Source organism: Canis lupus, chromosome 17 (genome assembly GCF_048164855.1).
Source record: "Canis lupus baileyi chromosome 17, mCanLup2.hap1, whole genome shotgun sequence".
NCBI classification, from domain to species: Eukaryota; Metazoa; Chordata; class Mammalia; order Carnivora; family Canidae; genus Canis; species Canis lupus.
In genome coordinates, this window is record NC_132854.1 from 52,058,096 (window position 1) to 52,083,622 (window position 25,527).

A 25,527-nucleotide genomic window follows, 5' to 3' on the forward strand; every position below is an offset into this window, starting at 1 on the left:
AAAAAAAAAAAAAACCAAACCAAAAAACGACAACTGGTTTGTACATATTTAACCATCTTGAAGATTCTAAAAATGGCTTATCAAGTCTCTTAGGATCGCTAGTCTCATTTTCTAGGAATAATTTTGCCTGATACTTTCCCGCTTTGTCATATTTGCTATAATGAATATTCTCTTATTTTTTTAAAGATTTATTTACTTAGAGAGAGAGAAAGAGAGAGAGAGAGAGGTAGAAACACAGGCAGAGGGAGAAGCAGGCTCCATGCAGGGAGCCCGATGTGGGACTCGATCCTGGGACTCCAGGATCGTGCCCTGGGCCAAAGGCAGGCGCTAAACCGCTGAGCCACCCAGGGATTATTTAAGAATATTCTCTTAAAGTTAGTTGTAATGATAAAAGGTGTTGAAGTTAAGATGTGGACAAGATCTGATGAGAGGAAAGAGGCAAAGTAAAACACCTAAGAAGCATGCAAATGGTATCATAAAATGATTCCAACGATTCAAATGTAAGCAGACTAGAGACATCTACATTCTGGTTACCACACTTTGGGATTTCAAAGACCAACTTTCTTTTAAAGTTTAGTGGACTGATATAGAGCTGCAAACTTCTTATATTTCCAACTTACGAACATCAAGACAAATTCAATTAAATAATTTTAGTTTATGACTCATTTGTCATATTTCATATATTTTCCTTATCTCAGCACAAATTGACAAAAATGATGGCAGGCAAAGCACTGGTTCCTAGTTTAATGAGCAGTGAGTAGCAAATTGATTATATTTTAAATAGGTTCCTTATTGGTTAAATGCCCTTTTCCAGCCACCTGTTAACCTGGTCATTATAAGATAAAAAACTCTTGCTACTTAGGTGTATGTATGTCTAATAAACAGCTGCAATATTGGCAGTTTGAAACATCTGGAACCTATATTTTGCTTTGAATTCTCATTATAGTCTTCTTAGACAGTCATCATAGGCATAACATATACACATAACTTCTCAAGTTTCAAAGCTTTCAAACAGATTAGCCCATTTGATTAAATTTTTTAATTAATTTCTTCAAATCACATTTAGTTACTTCTTGTGTTAATCATCACGGAGAAACTTGAACTGCAGAAATGTCAACTTTGTCTCTGAGGTACCCATTAATATTCACATCCCTTTCAGATGGTAAATATATATTATGTCTTTAGCTCTATTATAGGAATGACATAATAATGCTCTTCCCCTTACAAACATTTGAGCAATATGCCTTGCGAAAAAATGTGAATTCCTTTTTGTAGAAGTGTTCTTGGGACTGTCACAAGTGCTCTTATCCTGGGTGTGTGGAAGAACTTCAGAAGTGTCACAACACCCTTGAAATTATGAAAACATGAACATATACATTTTTCTGGGGAATGAGTCAAAAGCTTTCATCAGATTCTCAAATACAGCCAGGTACAAAACAGAAAAAAAACATTGCAACTACAGAAGGGAAGCATAATTTAAATTTAATCCTAAACCCAAATTAAGCAAGTTGCTTGCTAAATTAGTCTTTTATCCTTCTGAAAATGCCAATGACACTTATCATTTGAATTGCATAAGTATTTAAAATAATTTGGGTTCTCTGAGCTTTTCAGATTACAGGCATAAAGATACAAAAAACAAAACCCCCAAAACAACAACAAAACACCCAGTTAAGATCTTTCTAGATCTTGCAAATAATCCTACAGGTGATTCCTGGTTGGCTCAGCGGTTTAGCGCCTGCCTTTGGCCCAGGGCGTGATCTTGGAGTCCCAGGATCGAGTCCCACATTGGGCTCCCTGCATGGAGCCTGCTTCTCCCTCTGCCTCTCTGTCTCTCTCTGTGTGTCTCTATGAATAAATAAATAAAATCTTAAAAAAAAAAGTCCTACAAACAATATTATATTGAGCATTTGCTAAAAGGTGTGTCAACTAATTGTAAAACTGAGACAAAGCTGCTTTCCTGTCAAGAAGGGATTTCAACACTGCCAGTTTTGTCACTCACTGCACAAGCAAGGGTTTTATGCATTTAGCAGAAATGCTAAATTAAGAGGTCAGAAGGCCTGGGTTCTAGTGCTATTTTTATTTGTAACTAACCATATACAAATCACTTCTCTATAAAATAATGGTTAACATCTATTCCCTAATTCACAAATATGTCATGAAACCAAATTCTTCCTCAAGAAACTTCTCTGTAAACCACATTACTGTTAATTAGCTTATACTTAAAGGATGAAAATGACAAACTGCAGAATCTGTCTTTTGTCAATCAGTTGCATACCTTAATTCTGCAGATGGATAATCTGGTTGAGGTCAGCACTATCCTATTTCAACCTTACAATACAAAAAACTTATCAACAAGAAGTTATTGGTGAAGAAAAGGTGGCCAAAAATATAACACTATCAAGAAACAGCTTTCTAAGTTGAGACCAGTGCTTATAACATCCCTGATACCGAATGGAACAAAAGTTAGTCTTATGGCTACTAAAGCATGTTTGCTGTTTTGAGGGAACACATTCTTAAGAACACATGGCTAGAGTAAGAATCTTATTTCACTAGAAATAATGTTAAACGGGAATGTCTTATGGAGTCTTCAGATGTCCAATCAAATGGCTATGACAGCATCTGTGTACTTGTTTTTTTTATTGTTTGTTTATTTTTTTTTAATTTATTTATTTATTTATTTATTTATTTATTTATTTATTTATTTATTTATTTTCTCTCTCTCTTTTTTAAATTCAAGATTCAGTTCCCGATCCTGGGGCACAGTCCTCAGTACTCTGACATGGTATAAGAAATGTTAGTGTTAGTGTTCGGTCACTAGAGAATAGACATATGTAAGAGGAATTAACGTTTTGAACAAAGATGCAAAATGAGGATTCTAAGTCAGTTTAGAAAAATTTATAACCTGTAAGTATCTATATATATATATATGTACACCATTTATCATGGATGTGTTTTGTGACAATCATATGTATTAACAGACCCTTAAAAAGGTAAGTATCTCTGTTTCTCAGTATTTAACGGTATCAGTTTTGTGTGACTCAGTCTCTAGTTCTGGACTTTCCCTTACTTTATAGTGACACAAAAACAAACAAAAAGACAAACAAAAACAAAAACAAAACCCCACAAAGCCCGGAGCATGGTTCACAGAGAAATACAGAACAGATACAAATACCCTAATAAAATAACCATGTATACCATTGCTAGGGAAATATTTTACAGGAAATAAACTTTCCCTATTGGCCCCAAATGGCATCATCCAGTTATGTTCTTTAGATGTCAACTTTTAATACAAAAATACCTTCGGGATGATAATCATATACAGTGACTTACAAAACTCAACAGAACATTTCAATGCTACACAAAACAGTTCCATACACAGCCTGAAGTTTTAAAGGTCTCTGCTGGCATTTAATTTTATAGTTGATGGACAGTGACTGACCTCAATAAAATACTCTTTTCAGCTTAAACATATTTTCAAAACCAGTATTACCTCACAAAAGCAGTAAAGAATATATCACTTCCTGCTGAAGAATCCTCTAAGATGAAAACCGAAACTATACAGCCAAAAATATTTTACGAAAGCATATACACTGTTTAAGACTAGTCATGACCAATGGATAAACATTTACATTACTCAATCACATGTCCAGTGAAAAAAAGGATCGTTCCTTTTGATTCAATGAAGCGTGTATCAGGTATAGATGAAAAATATGATCTTACAAAGCAAGTTACCTTTTTTCTTTTGGTTTAGAAGGGTGTTTAAATAATTGATGACACTACTAGAATGAATGTTTTTTAAGACAGAAAAATGGCCGCACTCAGGAAATACATGTTATATTCCAAAATTGAAAGTGAAATTTCTTTTAAAGCAGTGGAGTCTTGATTTTTTTTTTTTTTTTTTTTTTTTTACTTTCTGTGAGCTCTTAAGACCATTCTGCACATTATCAAAATGAAATCCCTATTTGGATGGATGTATATATTTATATATATATATATATATATATAACCAATTTTTTTTCTTTGCAGAAGGGGAGAAAACCACACCAAATTTAACAAACGATAGAAACGATAGTAACTTATAATACTAGAAACTGGCTAGTTCAAAATTTGGGAAATCTACTACTTTCATTATTCTAAAAGAAAATACAACCTTCAAAACCCTACCAACAATTTCTAGTTCAATTTTCTACTATAAAAATTAAAAAGTTAAATTCCTTGTGGCACTAAGTTGAATTAAAACGTTAACAGAAGACAAACGTAGATAATCAAAATATAAACAGTGTAAACTAACCAAAACAATCCACTGGTGCAACAAATACTCGAACAACCAAGAAACCACCAAGCATTCTAATCAGTTACATAGTTTGTTTTTGCATATTTTAATCTTGACTTTTAGCATAATAAATTATCATATAGGTTGATTTCATGGACTGTTTAACTTTGTAACATTACATTAGTAATTCAAATGTTACCCTTTCTAAACCAAATCTGCAGTCCTAATCAACATTTTTTTTTTCATGAAAAGGAAGGGATATCTTTTAAAGATACATTCCATAGAAGTAGAAACATCTTAGTGCTTCAAAATATTTACAAAGAACCCTGATGATCCTGTGCATTTCCCTGAGGTGCCACCTGCACCCAGACTTCATCATCGGAAAAAGAACTTGAACTTCCTGACTCCGAGTCCAGCTCACTGAATCCATCTAAGTCCCATTCAGTACTAGACTCACTCCGTGCATCATCTTCCTCAGTGATAAAACTCTGTCCAGGTTCAAGGCAGGAAGGATAAACACGAGCACAGAGGCAAATAAAGCCAGAGTCAAACTGCAAAAGACCTAACATGGTACCTATATTAATCCACTGGTCTTCCCTAGTATCGTATTCATAAACAGTCACCCGGTTTTTTTTCCACTGAGGGGTGGTAGAAGTAATGAGGAGCAACTTTTGGCCATGATTGACAATCTGGTAGTTGTGGGTCTCTGAGTCCAAGGGGATATTACTAATCCGCCTCCATTCTCCCCTGGCTGGGTTGTAGACCTTCATGACCGGGATGTCGCAGATACAGTAGATCTCATCATTGAAGACACAGGCTTCCTGAAAGTCACTACGTTTAAGAGAAGCACAGTTCAGCCATGTATTGTGGCCCGGGTCATAGTAGAGCATGCGCTTACTGTTCACAGCATAAAGATAGTTCTGAACCACTATTAGTTCAAACGAATAGAAGGAATGGGGTACAGGAGCCACCAGTGCCCACTGGTTTCTCTGGACACTGTAGCACTCCACTTCCTTCAGTTTAACACCGGTAATGGGGTCTCGCCCACCCAAAATGTAGATGTAGCCATTGAGGTAGGCCACATCCATGCCCTCCCGGCACAGCAGGCGGTCGGCCAGCTGCTGCCAACTATTCTGGGCTGGCTTGTACACCCAGAGGTCCTTCCTGGGCTGCGCGGCCAGGTAGATGTCATGGTCTGGAGAGACGCAGACAGCTGAGGAAGTGACAGTCTTGGTGTGAGCCAAGCTGGTTAAAGGGGATGGCATGGTGTAAATGTCCCCTGAGTATGGGTCGTAGCACAGAAAGGGATCTCGGGGATGTCCAAAGAAGATCACCATCTCCTTGGCACACATACCCAGCCTCTGGGGTGGGTTTTCTGCTGTGGGCACAACACAGCTGCTGCTGCTATCTGGTTTGGGCACCAGAGCCTTGCACAGCTTGTCACCATAGCGCATCTGCAGGGCCCCCTCGATAAGGTCCAGACAGTACTTTTTCACAATGGGCTTGGTCAGCAGCCCCTCCAGGTAATCCTGATCCTCTTCTCTGAAGTGTGTCCAGCGGACACACTTGAAGACTTCCGCAGCGCTGGGTCCGCGCTCCTTGGGAGCCGCCTCCAGCCACTGCACGGCCACGTGACACACGGTCCGCTCGCTCTCGATGTCTAGACTATCCAGGCGCAGGATGGACAGCAGCTGGGCCAAGCTCAGATCCGCCAGGCTCTCCTCCCTTACTGAGCCCATCCGGCTGAGCTGCCTGAAATTGTGGGCTATGAAGGACTGGGCCTGGGATCGCAGCTTATGATGGTCGAAGGCGTCGGCGAACTTGAGGATGGCGGTGCAGTTGGCCAGGTCGAGGCGGCGGGCCAGGAAGGAGGCGCAGGCCTCCCGCACGTACTCGAGCTGCAGCATGTCGGAGGCCGCGTAGAGGCGCTCCACGTTGGCCTCGCTCAGCGACACGCGGCCCGTGTAGCAGTAGTCGACCAGCACCTCGAAGGACTCGGCGTCCACGTCGTGCATGGTCACGTTCGCCTGGTGGCTCTCGTACATGCCGCCCGTGAACATGCTCTTGAAGTAGGGACACGCGGCCGCCAGCACGTTCCGGTTGCAGGGGAAGAGGCGGCCGGTGCCGGGCCCGCTGCCGGGCGTCACCACCTCGATGGTCACGTCGCACAGCAGCCGCGCGTCGTAGAAGGACTTGAGCTGCGCCAGGAGGGCTGCGGAGTGAGCCGCGTCCTTCAGCTCCTCCGGGCCCGTGAAGAAAGCCGAGACCGAGGGCTTGGAGATCCTCTTGGGCCGCCTGCCGCCGCGGGGACTGGCCAGGCGGCGGGGGCGCGGAGCCTCTTCCCGGGACTGCATGGTGGAGATGGCGGCGGGGTACGAGGGCGAGAACGGGTGCACGGACCGGGCGCGGGCTCCTCCTCGCCCTCTCCTCGCCTTCTCCCTGAAGAGACTGCAGGGGCCGCACTTACCCAACTCAGCCCCGCGCCGCGGTGCCGCCTCCCTTTATCGCGTAGCCAGCGCCTGACTCACCCGCTTCCAGTTCCGCGCCCTTTTCTCCGCCTCAGCTCGCCTTACAGAACCCGGCTGGACGGAACCGAGAGAGCCGCCACTGCCGCGCTGGCAATACCGGTAGGCGTCCAGCGGAACTACGGCTCCCAGGCTGCCTTTCGCGCCCCGAGGCATGCCGGGGCCCCTCCAGACTCCAGGGGATCGGCGGGCGGGCCGGAGCCGCTGTGCACGCTGGGAGTGGTAGTTCGAGGAATATCGCGAGGTTTCTCCGGGCGGGCGGACTTTTAGCTGACAGAATTCGAAAAAGCGTTAATCTGGGTTTGTTGGTTTTAGAGCTTTGGCTTTGATGTTCTTTTTTATTTAAAAAAAAAAAAAATCTCCGTTTTGGTATTGGTCTTCTCTCTGAGAACTTTCCCCTCTTTGTAAAGCGGGGGATACGAGTTTTCATAGGATTATGTGAGAGTGGGAGCGAGGTGGATTTGCGCAGGTCCCAGGATGCTTCAGCGAATACCTGCTGATTAATCACATGCTTGCAAGTGCCTGGAATATACAGATTCAGCCACTGGTGGCGTCTCCCAATGCGTTTTTAAAAATGTGCCCGCGTGCGAAGCCGTGAGCGATTTGTGTGAGGAATCTTAATTTTACTGTTGCTTCTTTTGAAGGGTTCTTCTGAAGGCTACCACCATCTTTTCAGAACTAAATGAGATCCACAGGTTCGTTAGGGTGTCGTGGACAAGGATGAGGTCCTGGCGAACAGCGTTGAGAGGTGGCCTCCGACGTGCGGCTCAGGCCTCCGACGTGCGGCTCAGGCCTCTGACATACAGCTCAGGCCTCTAACAGGCAGCTCAGGCACATGCATAGCTGGGCTGACCTCTCACCAAATCAATATTTACGCAGGGGGAGCAGGATTACTTTCATAAGCTTTTTTTTCTTTTTTTTTAAATTAAGATTTTTATTTACTTATTAGAGAGAGAATGCACAAGCAGGGGAGTGACAGGCAGAGGGGGAGGGAGATTACAGGCTCCCTGCTGATAGGGCCGGATCCCAGGACCCCGGGCAGGCGCCTAACCGGCTGAGCCACCCAGAAGCCCTTTCGTAACCTTTTAGCAGGAATGTTTTGGTCTAATACTGCTCGTTTCCCTTCCTCTCCACAAATCAGCCTAAGATTATGTAGTTATCTTTATCAAGGAGATAAAAACGGGAGTTGTAGATTAAAAGATTTAAACAAACAGACCTCAGAGCTCTGTATTCATGCATGCCCCAGTTTTTTTTTTTTTGTTTTTGTTTTTTTTTTTAAGATTTTATTTATTCATGAGACACACACACACAGAGAGAAGCAGGCTCCATGCAGGAAGCCCAATGTAGGACTCAATCCTGGGTCTCCAGGATCAGGCCCTGGGCCAAAGGCAGCGCTAAACTGCTGAGCCCCCTGGGTTATCCAGTATTTTTTTTTTAAGATTTTATTTATTTATTCATGATAGACATAGAGACACAGGCAGAGGGAGAAGCAGGCTCCATGCAGGGAGCCCGACGCGGGACTCGATCCTGGGACTCCAGTAGGCGCCCTGGGCCAAAGGCAGGCGCTAAACAACCTAGCCACCCAGGGATCTGGACCCCCCCCCCTTTTTATTAAAGATTTTATTTGCCCAGTATTTTGAATTAATATAGTTCAATCTATGCTTTACAAAAGTGTTCTCTATATGTACTGATCCACATTCTTCGTTAAATCATCAATATCAAGTGCTTAGAGATTGAGTTTTGTGTTAAGGGAACTTTTACTTCAAAAATCATGTTGCTCTTGCCACTGGCTTGTCATGCGTTAGCATAATTTCGTGAAATCTTTAGTAGTAGGTTGGTGGGTAGAGAACTCAGGGCAGGGGAGTAACTCAAATTGTTCTGCTCTCCTTTCCTATTCACTGAAGACCTTCTACTGGAAATACTCCAGGGTAGAGAAACATTATTAAGCAGGGCACTGAGCTCTAATATCTCCTCTGTACCTTTGTTGGGTATCCTTCAGATATACTTGAGAGAATTGGACCATTACTGATTGCTTTCAATCAGTATTGCACTAAAACAGCTGGGAGAAAAAAAACAATAATTTTTTTGTTTTTAATGCTGGCAACATATACAGTTACTATTTTAAACAATTCTTTAAGACAGTTGTTTAGATTCTCTGGCATTAAGTACATTCACCTTGTTTTGCAACCATCACCACCACCTATCTCCAGAGCTCTTTTCATCTTGCAGAACTGAAGCTTTGTACCCATTCACAGTAACTCTCCTTTCCCCCCTTCCCCCAACTCCCTAGTAACCACCATTCTACTTTCTGTCTTTTTGAATTTGACTACCTTAGGAACTGCATATCACTTCAGTGATTTTTTAACTTCCTTATATCTGCCCTTTGTTAGTTGGTTTAGATTACCTTTTACACAATCCAAAAGTATTTAGTACGCAGTGCCCTAAGGTCTTGAGCAGTGCTGCCGCAGAAATTTGTGATCCTGTGAACATTTTATGTTTGTGCTGATTGAGGAGGAGGTAGCCAGAAGCCACAGGTAGCTCTTAAGTACTTCAAATGTGGCTAGTTCAGCTGAGGAACTGAACTTAAAATTTTAGAAACCCAGCATTGTTATCACTGCAATTCATTGTGGAGAGGAAGCTCTGTTCGACAAATGGTGTCGAACAACCAGTTCACAATGTAAAAAAAGAAAAAAGAAAAAAAATAATTTTGACTCTTAGCTTATACCACACACACAAAATTAATTCTAAATGGATCTCAATATTAAACAAAGAAATGAAAACTATAACGTTTCTAAAAGAAAACCTAGACTATCTCTGCTTCTTTCTTCTGGATCTTAGGATACAAAAAACACTAATCATAAAACAAAAAACTATAAAATGAACTTAAAACTACAAGCTTTTGCCTTTCAAAAGGCAGTGAAAAAAAGACAAGCCACAGTCTGCAATACACATACACACACACACAATTATTTTTTTTAATTTATAAGGGCACCCGGCTGCTTCAGTAGGAAGAGCATGCGACTCTTATTAATCTTGGAGTTGTGAGTTTGAGTCTCACTTTGGCTGTAGAGATTAAATAAATAAAACCTAAAAAATATTTGTAATACTTAAACCAAATATTCAATAAAAACATGAGAAAGCTGTTCAATGTCATTCATCCTTAGATGAATGCAAACTAAGTTGATGAGAATACACTGCATACCCACAACAATGGCTAAATTTTAAAAAGGTCAAAAACACTAAATGTTAGTGATGATAGGGAGCCTTTGGAACCTTCATATACTAATATAGGAATAATAATTTGGTATACCCATTTTAGAAAACTGGTAGTTTCTTTGGATGTTAAACTTTCAGTAATTTCTCCTAAGCATTTATTTGCCCAAGGGAAATTAAAATATATGTCCACAAAAGACTTGTGCAAGATGTTCATAGTAACTTTATCTGTCATAGCCAGAATTGGAAACAATCCACATGTGCATCAATAGGGGAATGAAAAAGATTAATTGTGGTATTATTCACACAGTGGAATACTACTCAGAAATAAAAAAAGAAACCACCTTTGATATATGCCATAATATGAGGTTTCAAAACTTTTTATGTTGAGCTAAAGAAGCCAGAGATATATGAGTACACAGCTTATGACCATTTGGGTGAAGTTCCAGAATAGTGAAAATAAGTTATGGTGAATATAAATCATTTTAGAAGAAAAAAAATCATATTAGAGGCTGCCACTGTTGGGAGAAGGGGTTTTGGCAGATTGCTGGATCAACTGGAAAGCAACACAAGGGAAGTTTCAGGGGGTGATGCAAATGTTCTCCTCTTGCTTGGGTTGGTGGTTACACGGGTGTATGGAATTGCCAACTCAACTGTCCTTTAAGATCTGTGCATTTAATTTACTATAAACGATATCTTCTCTTAGGAGGAGCCACTTCATAGCTACTGGTACTAAATAAAGTTGCAGAATTCTCTGCCAGGAAGATCATTCAGTCACTGAGTAAGAATCTCTTCATCTAGAGGTGTATAGGTCAACACTGCTCCATTTCTCAGTAGATGTGGCACTCCATATATGCCGGACAAAGTTGACTCCGGGCAATCTTTGAGGATTTCGCATACTGGGGTCTTTTAAATTTGTAGTGTAGCTGAGCAGTCAACATTATATTCCAGTATTTTCTAAATTCCTGCCACAACTTCCTTAATAGCATAGTCCTTATTTTTTGTGTTTCCTTAAGATTTCTTACAATTTGCATAATCCTTTACAATGGGATCCATATTCTTCTTGACAAGAAGATAGAACTGTTTTTGCCTGGTAATTATGCCTCAGTCATTAGCAATCCATAGTTTTAGTTCTGCAGAAATCTCTAACTTCAACTGTGTTCATGAATGTTTCCAACAGCAGATCTACTCTGGCCTTTTTCTTCTGAGGCTGAGGCATCTCCCTGGTACTGCCACCATTTTCATTTCTGGGTGATTTCAACATTCCCTTTACAGATCACACGTCCTCTTTCCTGGGGCAACCCCCCTCTTCCCCTCTGAACGTTGCTCCCGATTGACATCTTTGTGTATGTGTGTGTCTGACTTCTCGAAATTCTTTTTCTGTAGATTGTGCATCTGAGTACTCTGCTTTCTGGAAGCCCTTCATCCCAACCACTGTAATGTATATAGTATTTCACTTGTTTGTTCTTTATGGCAACCTCTACACACTTTGTTTCATAAAGAAGCCCATAAAAGCACAGCATTCACTCACCTCCCCAGAATTTAGGCTTCAGTGCCATTTATACGGAAGTCTCCACTGCCACCTCCTTCCACCACATGAAAATATGGCCCCTTTCTCTCCACGACCTCTAATTCAGGTCCTGTGTGCACTCAGGGGCTGCTAGCTTGTCATTCTGGGCCCCAACTGTATTATTTTTCACTCTCATTTTTAAATAGTCTTCAAACTGTTCACTCTTTTATTTCTATATCCAAAACAACTCACTGCCATCAGTCACTGGCTACTATAAGAGCTTTTGATGGGTCTACTCTTGTTCAGTCGGAGAGGGCCTAGTGAGTGAGCAGCCTAGGACATGACTTGTGTTCCACATTATATAGTAACAGCTAACTTGTTTCAAATTGAACAAATAAAAAGTGAACAAATAAAAATTATAAATGCAATGAAATTTTTTTTTTTAGGATTTTGTTTATTCATTTGAGCTGAGCAGGCTGATACAGGACTCGATCCCAGGACCCCAGGATCATAAGGTGAGCCAAAGGCAGATGAGATGCCCAACTGACTGAGCCACCCAGGTGCCTGGGTGAATGCAATGAATTGTCACAAAATGAATACACCTGTGTGTAACACAACTCAGGTTAAGAAATAAGACATTACCAGCTCTTTGAGGAAGATGCGGTCGCAGCTAGAGCGGAGCTCAGGGTGCCCCACCCCTGCTCCTGACTCACCGCTGTTCGCTGAGGAACAAGTCGGTCAGGAAGCCACGCCGCAGCCATGGCATTTAAAGACACTGGGAAGACACCCGTAGAACCAGAGGTGGCGATTCACCGAATTAGAATTACTCTAACCAGCCGCAACGTCAAATCTTTGGAAAAGGTGTGTGCTGACTTGATCAGAGGTGCAAAGGAAAAGAATCTCAAAGTGAAAGGACCAGTGCGGATGCCTACCAAGACTCTGAAAATCACTACAAGACAGACTCCTTGTGGTGAAGGTTCTAAGATTTGGGATCGTTTTCAGATGAGGATCCACAAGCGACTCATTGATCTGCACAATCCTTCTGAGATTGTTAAGCAGATTACCTCCATCAGTATTGAGCCTGAAGTCGAGGTTGAAGTCACCATCGCAGATGCTTAAATCAACCTTTTTAATAAATTATCTGTTGTTAAAAAAAAAAAAAAGACATTACCAGCATCCCCGAGGCAACCCCCCCTTCCACATCCTCCTAATCACTATTGACCCCTAACACAAAAATCAAATGCTTTTAAAGATAGTTTCTTGGGCACCTGGGTGGCTCAGTCAGTTGAGCATTGCTCGGAGCAGTTGAGCCTGCTTCTCCCTCTCCCTCTGCCTGCCACTACCCATTTGTGCTCTCTCTCTCTGCCAAGTAAAATCTTTAAAAAAAAAGTAGTTTCTTTTAGATTTTTTGACTGTAGCAGTTTGTTGATGTTAGATTCTTTGACTAAATTTCAAAGTCAATTAAAAATATCTAAATTTATTTCTAAATAAAATTTGTTGAGTCACCTGGGTGGCTCAAGTGGTTGAGCATCTGCCTTTGGCTCAGGTTGTGCCCCAGGGTCCTGGGATCGAGTCCCACATCAGGTTTCCTATAGGGAGCCTGCTTCTCCCTCTGCCTGTCTCTGCCTCTCTCTGTCTCTCATGAATAAACATAATCTTTAAAAAAGGAAAAATAAAGTTTATTATTCTTTGGTACTCTAAAGGTGCTGTGCATCTGAAGTAATAAACTTAGGCTTTTTTTTTTTTTTTACAAGAACCCTGATTTATCATTGGCTTATAAGTTGATTCTTAACATTTTTCTACTAACAGTTAAAAGATGTCAAGTGTATCTTCCTAGTTTGGGAGACTAATTGGTGTATCTGAATGAAGCAGGATTACAAATTCAACAGAAACTCATGTGTAACAACTGAGAGTACTCATTGAATAACAGATATCCTAGATCTTTGCTGCTCCAAGTGTTGTTTGTGAGTCAGAATCACCACCATCATCTGGAAGCTTGTGGCAATGAACTGGATTGTGGAAATGCAGAACAACAGGCCCCAGGCCTTCTGAATTAAAGTCTACATCATGGGATCTTCCCATATATATGTTTATCTGTACATATACAGAGGTTTGAGAAAAAACACCACCCAAGATTTTTATAGGTTCATAGTTCCAACTTTTGATTTTTTTTCCCTCCAAATAACACATGTGCTTCAAGGAAAAGCCAGAGCTGGAGAATGAGGGAAGGGCAAAGACCTTGGTGGTGGGAGGAAGGTCTGGACTTCTTTTCCGGAAGGTGGAGCCTCCCTTTGTTTGCAGAAGCACTTTTCTTTTTGTCCTCATTCCCTCTTAAGAGTCTGCCTTCCTTGGAATGTACAGAATGTTAATACTGACCATTGAATGAATAGAACAAATCAATGCCCTTTTTCCTTTTACAATTTTTCAGTTCCTTAAATAGATGAATTTTTGCAGATACCATGTTTTGGAGTTTATGTATTTAGTGATGTTTTTCTGAAAAAAATTTTAAAAATGACATGTGATCTCACACTTGACATTGTATAGCAAATTAAACGATCTTCATTTTGCCTTGATTCAGACAGTTTTAATTCACATATCCTTAGACAAATGTTTCTTAACCAGCTTCCTTTGAACTCACCTGCTCTCACATCTTGAGGTGTACTCACTTTAATAAACTTTCCTACTTGCACTGCTCAACCATTGTGAATGGTCTGTCCTTGAATTCTTTCTTGTGATGAGACCAGAAGCCAAGTCAATTTTTTAAGTTTATTTATTTTTTTAAGTAATGTCTACACCCAATGTAGGGCTCAAACTCAGGGTCCCTAGATCAAGAGTTGCATGATCTGCTGACAGAGCCAGCCAGATGCCCCAGGATAAAGGCTTCTATTATATAAAATACTTGACAATAAAAATCAGTTTCTAACGTTTATCCTGAAACTCCCTATTTAATTGAATGTTATTTCAAATTAAATCAGATTCTCCAGAGACATCAATTATTTTAGAGGGCAATGTTTACCCCTGGGGAAATAATAATGCTATTGATCCAAATAGGATTAAATTATCTCTCACCTCAGAGAAAGTGAGAGGAAAAACAAAGGAAAGGTTTCTTTAAAGAATGCCAGCTATTAATGTAGGAAGAACAAGAACATCACCATTTTGTAACTGATTCAGGCAAAGCAAGAATCACTAATTAATGTTAAATCAATGAGATGAAAGGCCACTGGGTGTATTCATGACGTACTTTGGTGTAACAAATTACCCTCAAATTAGCAGCTAAAAACATTAATTTCTGGGGCGCCTGGGTGGCTCAGCCGGTTGAATGGCTTCCTTCAGCTCAGGTCATGAACTCAGAGTCCTGGGGATCCAGCCCTGAGTCAGGCTCCCCTGCTTCCTTCCTTTCCCTCTGCCTGCCAGTGCTCTGTCAAATACATAAGTAAAATCTTAAAAAACAAAACACAAAAAAACCCACATAAAACATTAATTTACTCAATTTCTTTTTTTTTTTAATTTTTATTTATTTATGATAGGCACACAGTGAGAGAGAGAGAGAGAGAGGCAGAGACACAGGCAGAGGGAGAAGCAGGCTCCATGCACCGGAAGCCCGACGTGGGATTCGATCCCGGGTCTCCAGGATCGCGCCCCGGGCCAAAGGCAGGCGCCAAACCGCTGCCCAATTTACTCAATTTCTAAGAGTTAGGTATCCTAGAGTAGCTTAGTGGTATGCCTCTGGCTCAAGGGCTTCTGTGAAATGATAGTTAAGCAGCTGACTAGGACCACTGTCATTTCAAAACACCACTAGGGCTGATGATCTGCTTCGCAGTTCACACACGTGCTAGTTGGCAGACTTCAGTTCCTTGAGAGCTGCTGGAACAAGGGCCTTAGTTCTGTCACAATGTGGGCATTCCACAGAGCTGCTCACATCACCTTGCTTCCACCAGTGTTGTTAGGGTAGGAAGTTAGTTAGGTTTTAACAGGATGCCTGCAGGCCAGCAAAGTGGGAGTTAAGGCCAGCTACGGGGGTGGGGTTGGGGGGTTGGGGGGGGTTGGGATTAGAAACCTGGGCAGTACTCCAAAAACAAAGCTACAAGAAGCTGGATCAAACCAGACAGGCCCAAGACAAAGCCCAGAAACCTTGACCAAGTAAGGAGAAAAGGCACAAAAACCTGCTCCCCACAAGGTCCCCTCCCCAAGTAATAAATACTCCACTAGCCTCCTTTGAACTCACCTGCTCTCACATTTTGAGGTGTACTCACTTTAATAAACTTTCCTACTTGCACTGCTCAACCGTTGTGAATGGTCTGGCCTTGAATTCTTTCTTGTGATGAGACCAGGAGCCTCTGGTGACATCTCGGGGACCATGCTGGGTGGAGGCCTTGAGGCCTGGAGGTCTCCACAGTCTACCCAGCAACAGTGTGAGGGGCCAGAAAGAGAGGCAGAGCCGGAGAGACAGAGCCAGACAGCAAGTCTTTTTATAACCTGATATTGGAAGTGACAATCCTACCCCTTCTATCACATTCTATGTATTAGAAGATAGTCAACAAATTCAGTTCCTGTCCAAAGGGACCAAATTACATAGGCGCATAAATGCCAAGAACTAGATTACTGGGGTCATCTGAGAAGCTGCCAGCACTAAGGAGGAATCAAATGCTCATATAATGCCAAAGTATTACCCCACAGATTACATACTGATTATTACGAAGAACATCTAACATAATGGAGCTGTTTGAATTTCCAAACTTAGCATCACTAATAGTGGCACTTCTGACATGATAAACTACAAATTTCACATTACCTAGGAAGTAATCTTGCCAAATGTGTTAACTGAATTGAATTTTATTTTTTTTTAAGATTTTATTTATTTTATTTATTTATTCATGAGAGACAGAGAGAGAGAAAGAGAGAGGCAGAGACACAGGCAGAGGGAGAAGTAGGCTCCATGCAGGGAGCCCGACGTGGGACTCGATCCCAGGTCTCCAAAATCACGCCCTGGGCCGAAGGTGGTGCTAAACCACTGAGCCACCAGGGCTGCCCAATTTTTAGATTTAATATTACTTTATAGTACATTGAGGGGGTGCATAAAAGTTACCAATACCTTGAGGAAGCAGCCAGACAAACCTGGATGTAGGTCATTCTATAAAATAACCTTGTGGGACTTTTTTTTTTTTTTTTTTAAGATTTTATTTGTTCACGGGAGACACACAGAGAGAGAGAGAGAGAGGCAGAGACACAGACAGAGGGAGGAGCAGGCTCCATGCAGGGAGCCTGATGTGGGACTCGATCCCGAGACTCCACGATCACGCCCTGGGACAAAGGCAGGCACCAAACTGCTAAGCCACCCAGGGATCCCCTTATGGGACTCTTCCACACTCTTCGTTGTGTGGAAAAAAAGGTTGGGGGATTAATTCAAACACCAAAGACATACAACCAAATACAATGTGTGAATCTTGGTTGGATCCTGGATTGCACAAAACTAACAAAACAACTAAAAAGACTAAAGAAATTTTAATATGCGATAGATAGTAGATCGTATTGTATAATCATGATTATTGTACAATTCAGTGTAATAATGGAGTTACGATTTTGTAGGCAAATGTCCTTATTCTCAGGCTATGCTGAGATATTTTGGTGTGGTGTTACAAGGTCTGCAACTAACTTTTAAATGGTCGAATAACCATCCTATGTATGTGTATGTGTGCAGAGAGAGCAAAAAACAACTACTGTAGCAAAATGGTAATAGAACTCTAGGGTATATATTGTTCGTTGCTTGCTTTGGTTTGTCTCTATTTCCTTTTTTTCTTTTCAAATTTTTATTTAAATTCTAGTTAGTTAACATAGTAATTTCAGGAGTGGAATTCATTGATTCAATAGAACACCCAGTGCTCATCACAAGTGCCCTCTTTAATCCCCATCCCATATATAGCCCATCACCTACCCATATCCCTCCATCTACCCTCAGTTTGTTCTCTATGATTAAGAATCTCTTATGGCTTGTTTCCCTCTCTCCTTTTTTTCTTTTTCCCCTTCACATATGTTCTTCTATTTTCTTTCTTAAATTCCACATATGGGTAAGCTCATACGGTATCTGTTTTTCTCTGACTGACTTCACTTAGCATAATACTCTCTAGCTTCATCCACATTGTTGTGAATGGCAAGATTTCATTCTTTGTGGTTGCTGAGTAATATTCCATTGTATATATTACTACATCTTCTTTATCCATTCTTTGAACTCTTTCCATAGTTTGGCTATTGTTGATAATGTTGCTATAGACACTGGGGTGCATGTACCCCTTTGAATCTGTATTTCTGTATCTGAAATACCTAGTAGTTCATTGCACTATTTCTTAAAAATTATTTAAAAAACTTTTTCCATGTGCTTGAAAACTTTCAAAATAAAAAACTGAGGGGAAAAAATTCACTTTATGTTTACCTCCTAATTCCATTGGTCTTAAAACTCTACTTTAGCCAGTCTTTCCTTGGTATATAATTTCTCTCTCAGGAATATCTACAATAAAACAAACAAACAAACAAACAAACAAAAAAAAACAAAAAAAAAGAGGAATATCTACAATAATAACCCCTCTCTTTTTTACTCAAGAAACTTCCTGAGAACAACTACCAAATATATCCTGTCACTTTGTATTAGAGTTGGTGGTTTCCCTTTTGGCTCTGTCACTCAGCTAGAAGCTTTGTGAGGTAAGGACTGGGTTCTGTGTGCATCACTGCACAAAACCAGGCATAGAGAATTAGTCACTTTATACTACATCTGTTGATGCTCATAAATTAAGCCAAAGAAAAATAAGAACTAAAAGCCAAGCAGACAGTTTATTTTAAATATTGGCTTGTAGTTTATAGAATTTGTTTCATTCTCATAGAGCTCAACAGTCTGTAACCTGGAGATGTCAATGTTACTGACTCCTATTTCTCACAACTTTTATGTACTTTTTATTTATAAGTAGCAGTTTAGGGGCACCTGAGTGGCTCAGTCAGTTGAGCATCTCCCTTTGGCTCAGGTCGTGATCCCAGGGTCCTGGAATTGAGCTCTGCATCAGGCTCCCTGCTCCTCGGGGAGCCTGCCTCACCCTCTGCCTCCCTCTCTGTCTCTTATGAATAAAAAAAAAAAAAAAAAGTAGCAGTTTAAAGCCTAATTTTAACATGATTAACAATACTTTTTCTTGAAATAGGGGTTTACAAAGTCTATAAACCTGTATCATATAATCAATTCTCAATACTTTATTTCTCTTTTTAACAATGCACACTTGTTTTCTGCTTGAAGAGTTGGGCTATACTTTACAAGCTCTTAGGTCAAGAATTGTGACTTAATTCATTAAAAAATATATTTGTACGTACTGTGCAATTTTAGCTGTACTTTATGAACAGCTGTTTCGTGATACAGGTCCATTTCATTTGTATAATAATAAATAATAAATCTGCATTTATTTTCCCAATTTTAGGTTTTCATCCAAAAATTCAGTAATGGCTTCTTCATCCGCTGAATGAAGCAGTCTCTGAATTAGCTGATCCAGACACTTCTCCCCACAAAGAAATTCCTGGGAGAAGAGGGATTATAAAAACCTGATTACTAGAAATAAAGGAGAAACAAAGCAAAGAATTAAATGTATATTTACTTTGTTTCTTTACAGTCATTATTTAATAGCAATAATTGGTTACTAAAGTGGTTCTATAATATAATGAACACTTGCAGTTATACTGGCTTCTTATAAAAAGTGTATCCAAACGAGTAAATGGAATTCTATTCTTTCTTTCATTGTTTACATTAGCATTTTGTTTAAAAATCAATCTTTTGGGAGTTGACTCTTTCCAACAACTCTGGAGACAACAAAACAAAGGAGATCTGAATCAACTTGAAATTGACCACTTCTCTCCTTTGCTTGACTTTCCTAACAACAGGGTTCTAGGATCTCAAACTACCTTTGGGATGATGTTTGCTGAATCCCTTCTCTTTCTGTTTCCCAGAAAAGATAAGGCTTTCCTAGTCTTGTCCTGAAAATCCTACCCTTTTCATTCATAACACATTATTTCCCAAGGGCAAAAAAGACTGAAATGCCTCAATCAACGCCCCAGGCACCTTGCTGCCACATTAACACGCACACCTGCTCCTTGCTAACCTCTGCTCCCCAAATCCTCTGGCCCTCCCCAGACCATTTCAGCTCACATTTCTCATACCAACCCTCAAATTTAAATTTTATTTAATCCATAAGTGGCTTTTATTAGTTTTGTTTTTTTCTCAAATTGGAAATACGGCAGTTTTAAAATCTAGAAGCCCTGTGTGACGAAGAAAATATTTATGCCAAAACATTTAGGGGACAAGCGTCTTGAGGTCTGCAACTTGCTTTCAAATGGCTCACCAGCAACATAGGAGGCAGAAGGAAGAGAAGGCAAATATTAACAACTGTTGCATCTAGGTATAGGGTGTATATTGAACCAGTCTTTAAATGTATATACTTGAACATTTCTAAATAAAAAGTTCAGAAAAATACTCTGCTTATGTTTACCTCAAATAAGTCTACTGGGTGAAAAGGTTGTTAGACCTTTCTGTAGTCTTCCCTACAGTTCATCACTAAAATAGTAACTTTATGTACCTTTCCCGTGTTATAGAAATTCTGTGTAACAGAGTTGTTGGGAACAGTGAATTAGTAGTCTTGTATTTTAGAAATGTTCAAAATCTAGACATTGGCTTAATGGAAATATTTCTATGTCAGCATCTGGAACACAGAACATTTGAAGTTTTGATGTAGGAGTGAACTAAATTTTTTTTTGAAAGATTTTATTTCAGAGAGAGAGAGAGAGAGAGAGAGAGCAGGGAGGAGGGGCAGAGCAAGAGGGAGAAAGAGTCTCAAGCAGACTTTGCACTCAGCATGGAGCCCAAATTGGGGCTTGATACAAGTACCGAGCTTGGATCACGACCCAAGCTGAAACCAAGAGCCAAGCCCTCAACCGACTATACCACCCAACTCCCTGGCATTAACTAATTTTATATTTGGTACTTCTTGAATGGTCTTACAGTTGAATTTTAGGTTAAGTGTATACATTCACTTCTCAAGTTAAATTGTAGGAGAAAAGATGCCTTACTATCTTTGTATTCCACAAAACACCAGCATATATTAAAACATCAATTAACTTTAAAAGTAAAGCAAAAGCCCCATGATGAAGTTTTAAAATTAAAATTTATACCATTTGGAGCATAAGATGGAAATTGCTTATAAAACCAGCATGCCCGGAGCTCAAATTATCATGGTATTGCCAAGGTGATTTCATCATTTGGAAATTATGTTAAAAAGATTATCACTCTTAACTGATAATCTCATCACATTTAGAGTTTGATTGGATTAACCAGAGTTTGATTGGATTAACTAGAGTTTGATTGGATTAGCCAGAGTACAAAGACCAAAGATGAAGGACTTGTGGTTCCTAACCTTCGGAAGCTCATCATCTAGGGACAGAGCTAGGGACCACAATCAGGGCAAGAAATTAAAAAAGAAGCAAGTGAGGGTTGTAACGTTAATTTTAAGAAGAAGGTGGCAACAGGAAATAATTTAGGAAGAAAAAAGTTTGCGTTAGGTCATAAAAAGAGAACAGTATTTCTCCAAATTGAGACAAGCAGAGCATTTCAGTCAAAAGAAATGAGGCTGAAGAAAGGCATGGAAACAAAGCACAGAGCCAGGAGAGGGTGAGGGGAAATTTCCAATGCAGGGCAGGAGACAGGCTGATGTTAAGGAATTTGCACAAGGACTTTGAGAAACAGCATAAAAACGATGTATTACAGGTAGTCTGTGCCTATGATCTAGATGAGTATAAATAAAAATAAAATCACCTACAAGATAACTCATACTAAGAATACAAGGTGATCTCATAGAACCCAAGGGTAGGAATGGAAAGGCTACTGCCACCACCCTGGGAATGAAGCTGGCCACAGGAATAGATGGAGGCCGGGATTACTCTCGTCAAGATTCTTTCCATCCGGTTCTATTTTTGCTCCTTTCAATATCAGCTTCATCTCTTACTGAACATTGCTTTCACCTCATGGTTTGGAAATGTGGCTTCTAACCTCTTGTAAATTTTACACATGTCAGTTTTAGCCGACAGAATGGCCCTCTTTGTCTCCAGCTTAAAAACGCAAGGAAGGAACTCATTGGCGGGGGCTTGTTCGGATTTCCTCCCCCAAACAAACCAATTATTGTCTTGGGTCAGGATCATGATGCTGTCAGAGCAGAGCAGCTTCATCAAGAACTATATAAATGGAGTAGGGAGAAATTCAGGCTCTAAGATAAAGGATCAGGGCTGAGCTGAGCTGAGTCCCCCAAACAGACAGCCACTTTTTTTCCTCTCCACTCCTTCCATTCTCTTCTATGGTTGTTGCCCACCCCCGGGGTTAAGGCCCTTATTGCTTTTCCTGCCTTATCTACAGCTATTCTGTCCCTAAGTTATTCAATCCTACTCGTCTCTTTCCTGTCCTTCATACAGATTTTAATGTTGTACTACATTTTTTCCATGACATTTCCAAACGTTCTCCTTTCACTAATATGGGATGGTATTTTTCCTTCCCAGTAGGCTGGTTAATCATTACGAGAGCACACAAATATAATTTCCCTTATTATTTCTGAGTCTGGCATGCTAGTTTAGTTATTATAACATGTTAGCCAAAAGCCAGACATTTTATAACTGTAAGAGCCACTTAACCTGCGTCTGTTTCAAGACTGAATACTAACTGGAGACCCAAGGGCTATTCTAAAAAATATTACCGGCTGTAAGAATGCAGCCGTCTCAGGGAACAGCGTCGCCACTACCAGAAAAACAGCAGAAAGAATATGGTGTAATCAGAACAATATGGCCAAATCTGTTTGGTTATTATGTGTGTTTCCTGAGGAAAGGGAAGTTAGCAAATATTTTCTCTTTTTTGACAAGGCTATTATGTTCCTATTTGAGACAGTCTTAAATTGCTGAGAAGACAGGAGAAGTGGCATAAGATACACAGAAATTTTTAAACATTTGAAAAACACAGACATTTCCTTTGTAAAATTAGGACTTTAATTTTGAGTACAGAATGGGACAAAGTCAAGTGAAAGAAGCCCTACGTATCAGATGGCATCAAGGAAAAAAAAAATCAAAATCTTGCCTTTTGTACACAGTTCTTTATGAGAACCGGTTCATTTTTCCCCTCAGGGGAAGCAAAAGGCGAATTTTCCTATGCTTCATTATGAACGTATTAACGGCAGTTGTCTGGCCAAATGGGATTTAGTTAAGTTAATGTTCAAACCATGTTGGCAGGGTCTTTCCCCAACAGCATAATTATAACTCCTGAATCTAAAGAACAATCCATCGTGGTAGGCAGACCTCGAAGATGCCCCCTGGTGTACACACCTTGCAGAATTCTCTCCCTTACATGGAGGCAGAAGCTGTGTTATGATGGGATTTCACTCCAGTGATTAGGTGATTAATCAGTTGATGCTGAGTCATTCAAAAGGAATATTATTGGGGTGGGCCTGACCTAAATAGGTGAGCCCTTATAAAGGCCTAAGCCATTCCTGCAAGAGATTCAAAGTGGGAAAGGGCGTATGGTGGGGCTACTTAAAGAACAGCTGTGGGTGGTCTTTAGGACCTGAGAGCAGAGAACTCAGCTCTGCTGTACCCGGACTTCTAACCTGGAGAAATCGTAAGATAAATATTATTTTAAGCCAGGAAGTTTATGGTAATTTGTTACAGAGCAATAGAAAACTGATATACTGTATACATGTATATTGAATATACCTTAATACACTGTGATTGCAAAGCAAAGAATTTGGAAGTCAAAGAGAACAGTTTCAAATTGCCTCTAAGACCCCATTTCTTACCCACAACCTAATATGAATGTTTGCAAATTTGAGGGTACTGTCTTAAGCCAGTTTAATGATTTTAAATTACCTGTTATGTCTAATACTTTAGACATAACCCCCTAAAATTAGAGTATACTTTCCTGAAAAGCAAAGGTACATAAAGCATATTCAGTTATATTACCTTAATACCACGAACTTCATATGCTATCCTGTGGTCAGTGACTCTATCCTGGGTGAAATTATATGTCCGAATTCTCTCTGACTGGGCTCTTGTTCCTACCTGTGCCATAACAAAAAGGCAATTCATATTTTAACTTTGTAGTTACCTTTATTACAATAGAAGATGTGCTTGTAAATGGCCTTTCTATTATAACAGTTTCAGGTTTTTTTAAAGGATTTTATTTATTAGAGAGAGTGCATGCAAACATCGGCTAGGGGGGACAGAGGGAGATGGAGAAGCAGACACCCTGCAGAGCAGGGAGCCTGACGTGGGGCTCGATTCCGGGACCCTGGGATCATGACCTGAAGCCAAAGGCAGACACTTAACTAACTGAGCCAACCCAGGTGTCCCTTAAAACCTTTAACTTTTAAAACTTCTTCTGATGGTCAGCTATACTTAATTTAGTCTCATATCATTTGCTTGAGGGGTTAAGAAGAAAAGTTACAGGGGTGCCTGGTCAGGTAAGCATCTGCCTTCGGCTCAGGTCATGATCCCAGGGTCCTGGGATGGAGTCCTGTACTGGGCTCTCTGCTCAATGGGGATTCTGCTTCTCCCTACCCCTGTTCATTCATTCTCTCTTTCTCTCTCAGGTAAATAAAATCTTAAAAAAAAAAATTAAAGATTTTAAAGTCTAACCTTGGATATACCAAATCAGGGATTATGGCTTTTTAGAACATTCCCAGGCCATCCTTTCTGCAACCAGTTAGGTATGGGAACTACTAACCCAAAGCATCAAATTAATGCCCAGGCTTTCACCCAAATCAGTTATATCAGACTCTTGGAGGGTGGGGCCTGAAGCATGGACAAAGCTTTGTAGGTGATAAATGGAGCCAAGGTTGAAAACCTGACATAATGCCTTCCTTATAAAAGCTACTGGATATATTAGTAATATATTAGATATATCATATCTAAGCATTAGAAATAGCTACTAAAGGGTTTCACACGGATGGAGAAGCTAATTGGGAGGCATGGAGGTCTTTTCTGGGGCCCAAAACAAGAATTTCTGAAGACACACACACACACACACACGATTTGCACTAGGCCAAATATGAATTACTTATTTTAAAAATTACTACGTGAAACATCTGGTACTGCAATGCCAAATAGCAAGTAAGTCCCAATATCTTTTATCAGGTCAAATGTCACTGAGTTCTTAGTGTTTCTGCTATCACTCATGTGCCAAGAAGCAATGGTTTGTGAATGAGCATTCCTATCTGCATACGTGTATACTGATGCTGTACAACAATCTAGGATTACCACAGAGGATTAGTATTCCATTAATCCTGTCACTTTCAATATTCGGAAGTTAGAATGTGGGTAAAGAAAGCTAGAAGGGAAAAAGTGTGAGATGATCAGGACATCTAGGCCAAAAGGATAATTAATGTTTAAGTTGATATAATTCATTATCCTAAAAGGCCACAAAGTTTTCCAAATTTAGTGTAGCACACCCATCCGCAAACAACACAAAAGCAGTTATTCCACTTTCTCTTCCAATCTCTAAGACCAACTTTACATTTTTTAGAATTTAAAATTCTATAATTTGTTTACTTAAAAACAATGACATTTATTCATTTTGCTTAGCATTTATCTATATATTTGAATAAATAATACTATATATTAATACAGTACAAAATTCAGAAAGTATAAAAGATATCTACAGTGGAAATCTCTCTTCTACCCTTTGTCCCCACATCTAATCAGCAATCACCATTACCAGTTTTTCTGCAGTGCCATTTACTTTTGATCCCAGAGTTTTAACAACAGCATAGGTTCTTCAATTAAAAATCTGCAAATCTGGGGAGCCCGGGTGGCTCAGTGGTTTGGCGCCGCCTTCAGTCCAGGGCGTGATCCTGGAGACCCAGGATCGAGTCCCACATCGGGCTCCCTGCATGGAGCCTGCTTCTCCCTCTGCCTGTGTCTTTCATGAGTAAATAAATAAAATCTTTAAAAAAAAA

The 25,527-nt window shown here is 40.3% G+C and overlaps 3 protein-coding genes and 1 pseudogene across 14 annotated transcripts in view; 1 reads left to right on the forward strand and 3 right to left on the reverse strand.

The window, feature by feature from the left end:
• Positions 1–1,461: 1,461 nt before the first annotated feature.
• Positions 1,462–6,807, reverse strand: KBTBD7 (kelch repeat and BTB domain containing 7). The gene has a single exon (XM_072782892.1). The coding sequence runs from the start codon at positions 6,625–6,627 to the stop codon at positions 4,588–4,590; it is 2,040 nt and encodes a 679-aa protein (XP_072638993.1). The 5' UTR covers positions 6,628–6,807; the 3' UTR covers positions 1,462–4,587.
• Positions 6,808–8,224: 1,417 nt separating this feature from the next.
• Positions 8,225–11,814, reverse strand: LOC140608099 (mortality factor 4-like protein 1 pseudogene; annotated as a pseudogene).
• A 139-nt stretch (positions 11,815–11,953) lies between these two features.
• MTRF1 (mitochondrial translation release factor 1) overlaps positions 11,954–25,527 on the reverse strand; it is a 56,174-nt gene continuing 42,600 nt past the window's right edge. For 6 of the 12 annotated variants that reach the window (XM_072782902.1, XM_072782907.1, XM_072782903.1 and 3 more), the window contains exons 9-10: positions 23,534–23,632; positions 18,729–19,068 (exon numbers count right to left, since the gene is read on the reverse strand). In XM_072782902.1, coding sequence (XP_072639003.1) covers positions 18,955–19,068; positions 23,534–23,632 — 213 coding nt within the window. In that variant the 3' untranslated portion in view covers positions 18,729–18,954. Of the gene's footprint in view, positions 12,663–17,948; positions 18,024–18,728; positions 19,101–23,533; positions 23,633–25,527 lie in introns of those variants that run through there. The other 6 variants (XM_072782905.1, XM_072782908.1, XM_072782901.1 and 3 more) reach the window with 4 other exon arrangements.
• LOC140608100 (small ribosomal subunit protein uS10-like) lies at positions 12,159–12,684 on the forward strand. The gene has a single exon (XM_072782921.1). It carries the CDS (start codon positions 12,281–12,283, stop codon positions 12,638–12,640), a length of 360 nt encoding a protein of 119 aa, XP_072639022.1. The 5' UTR covers positions 12,159–12,280; the 3' UTR covers positions 12,641–12,684.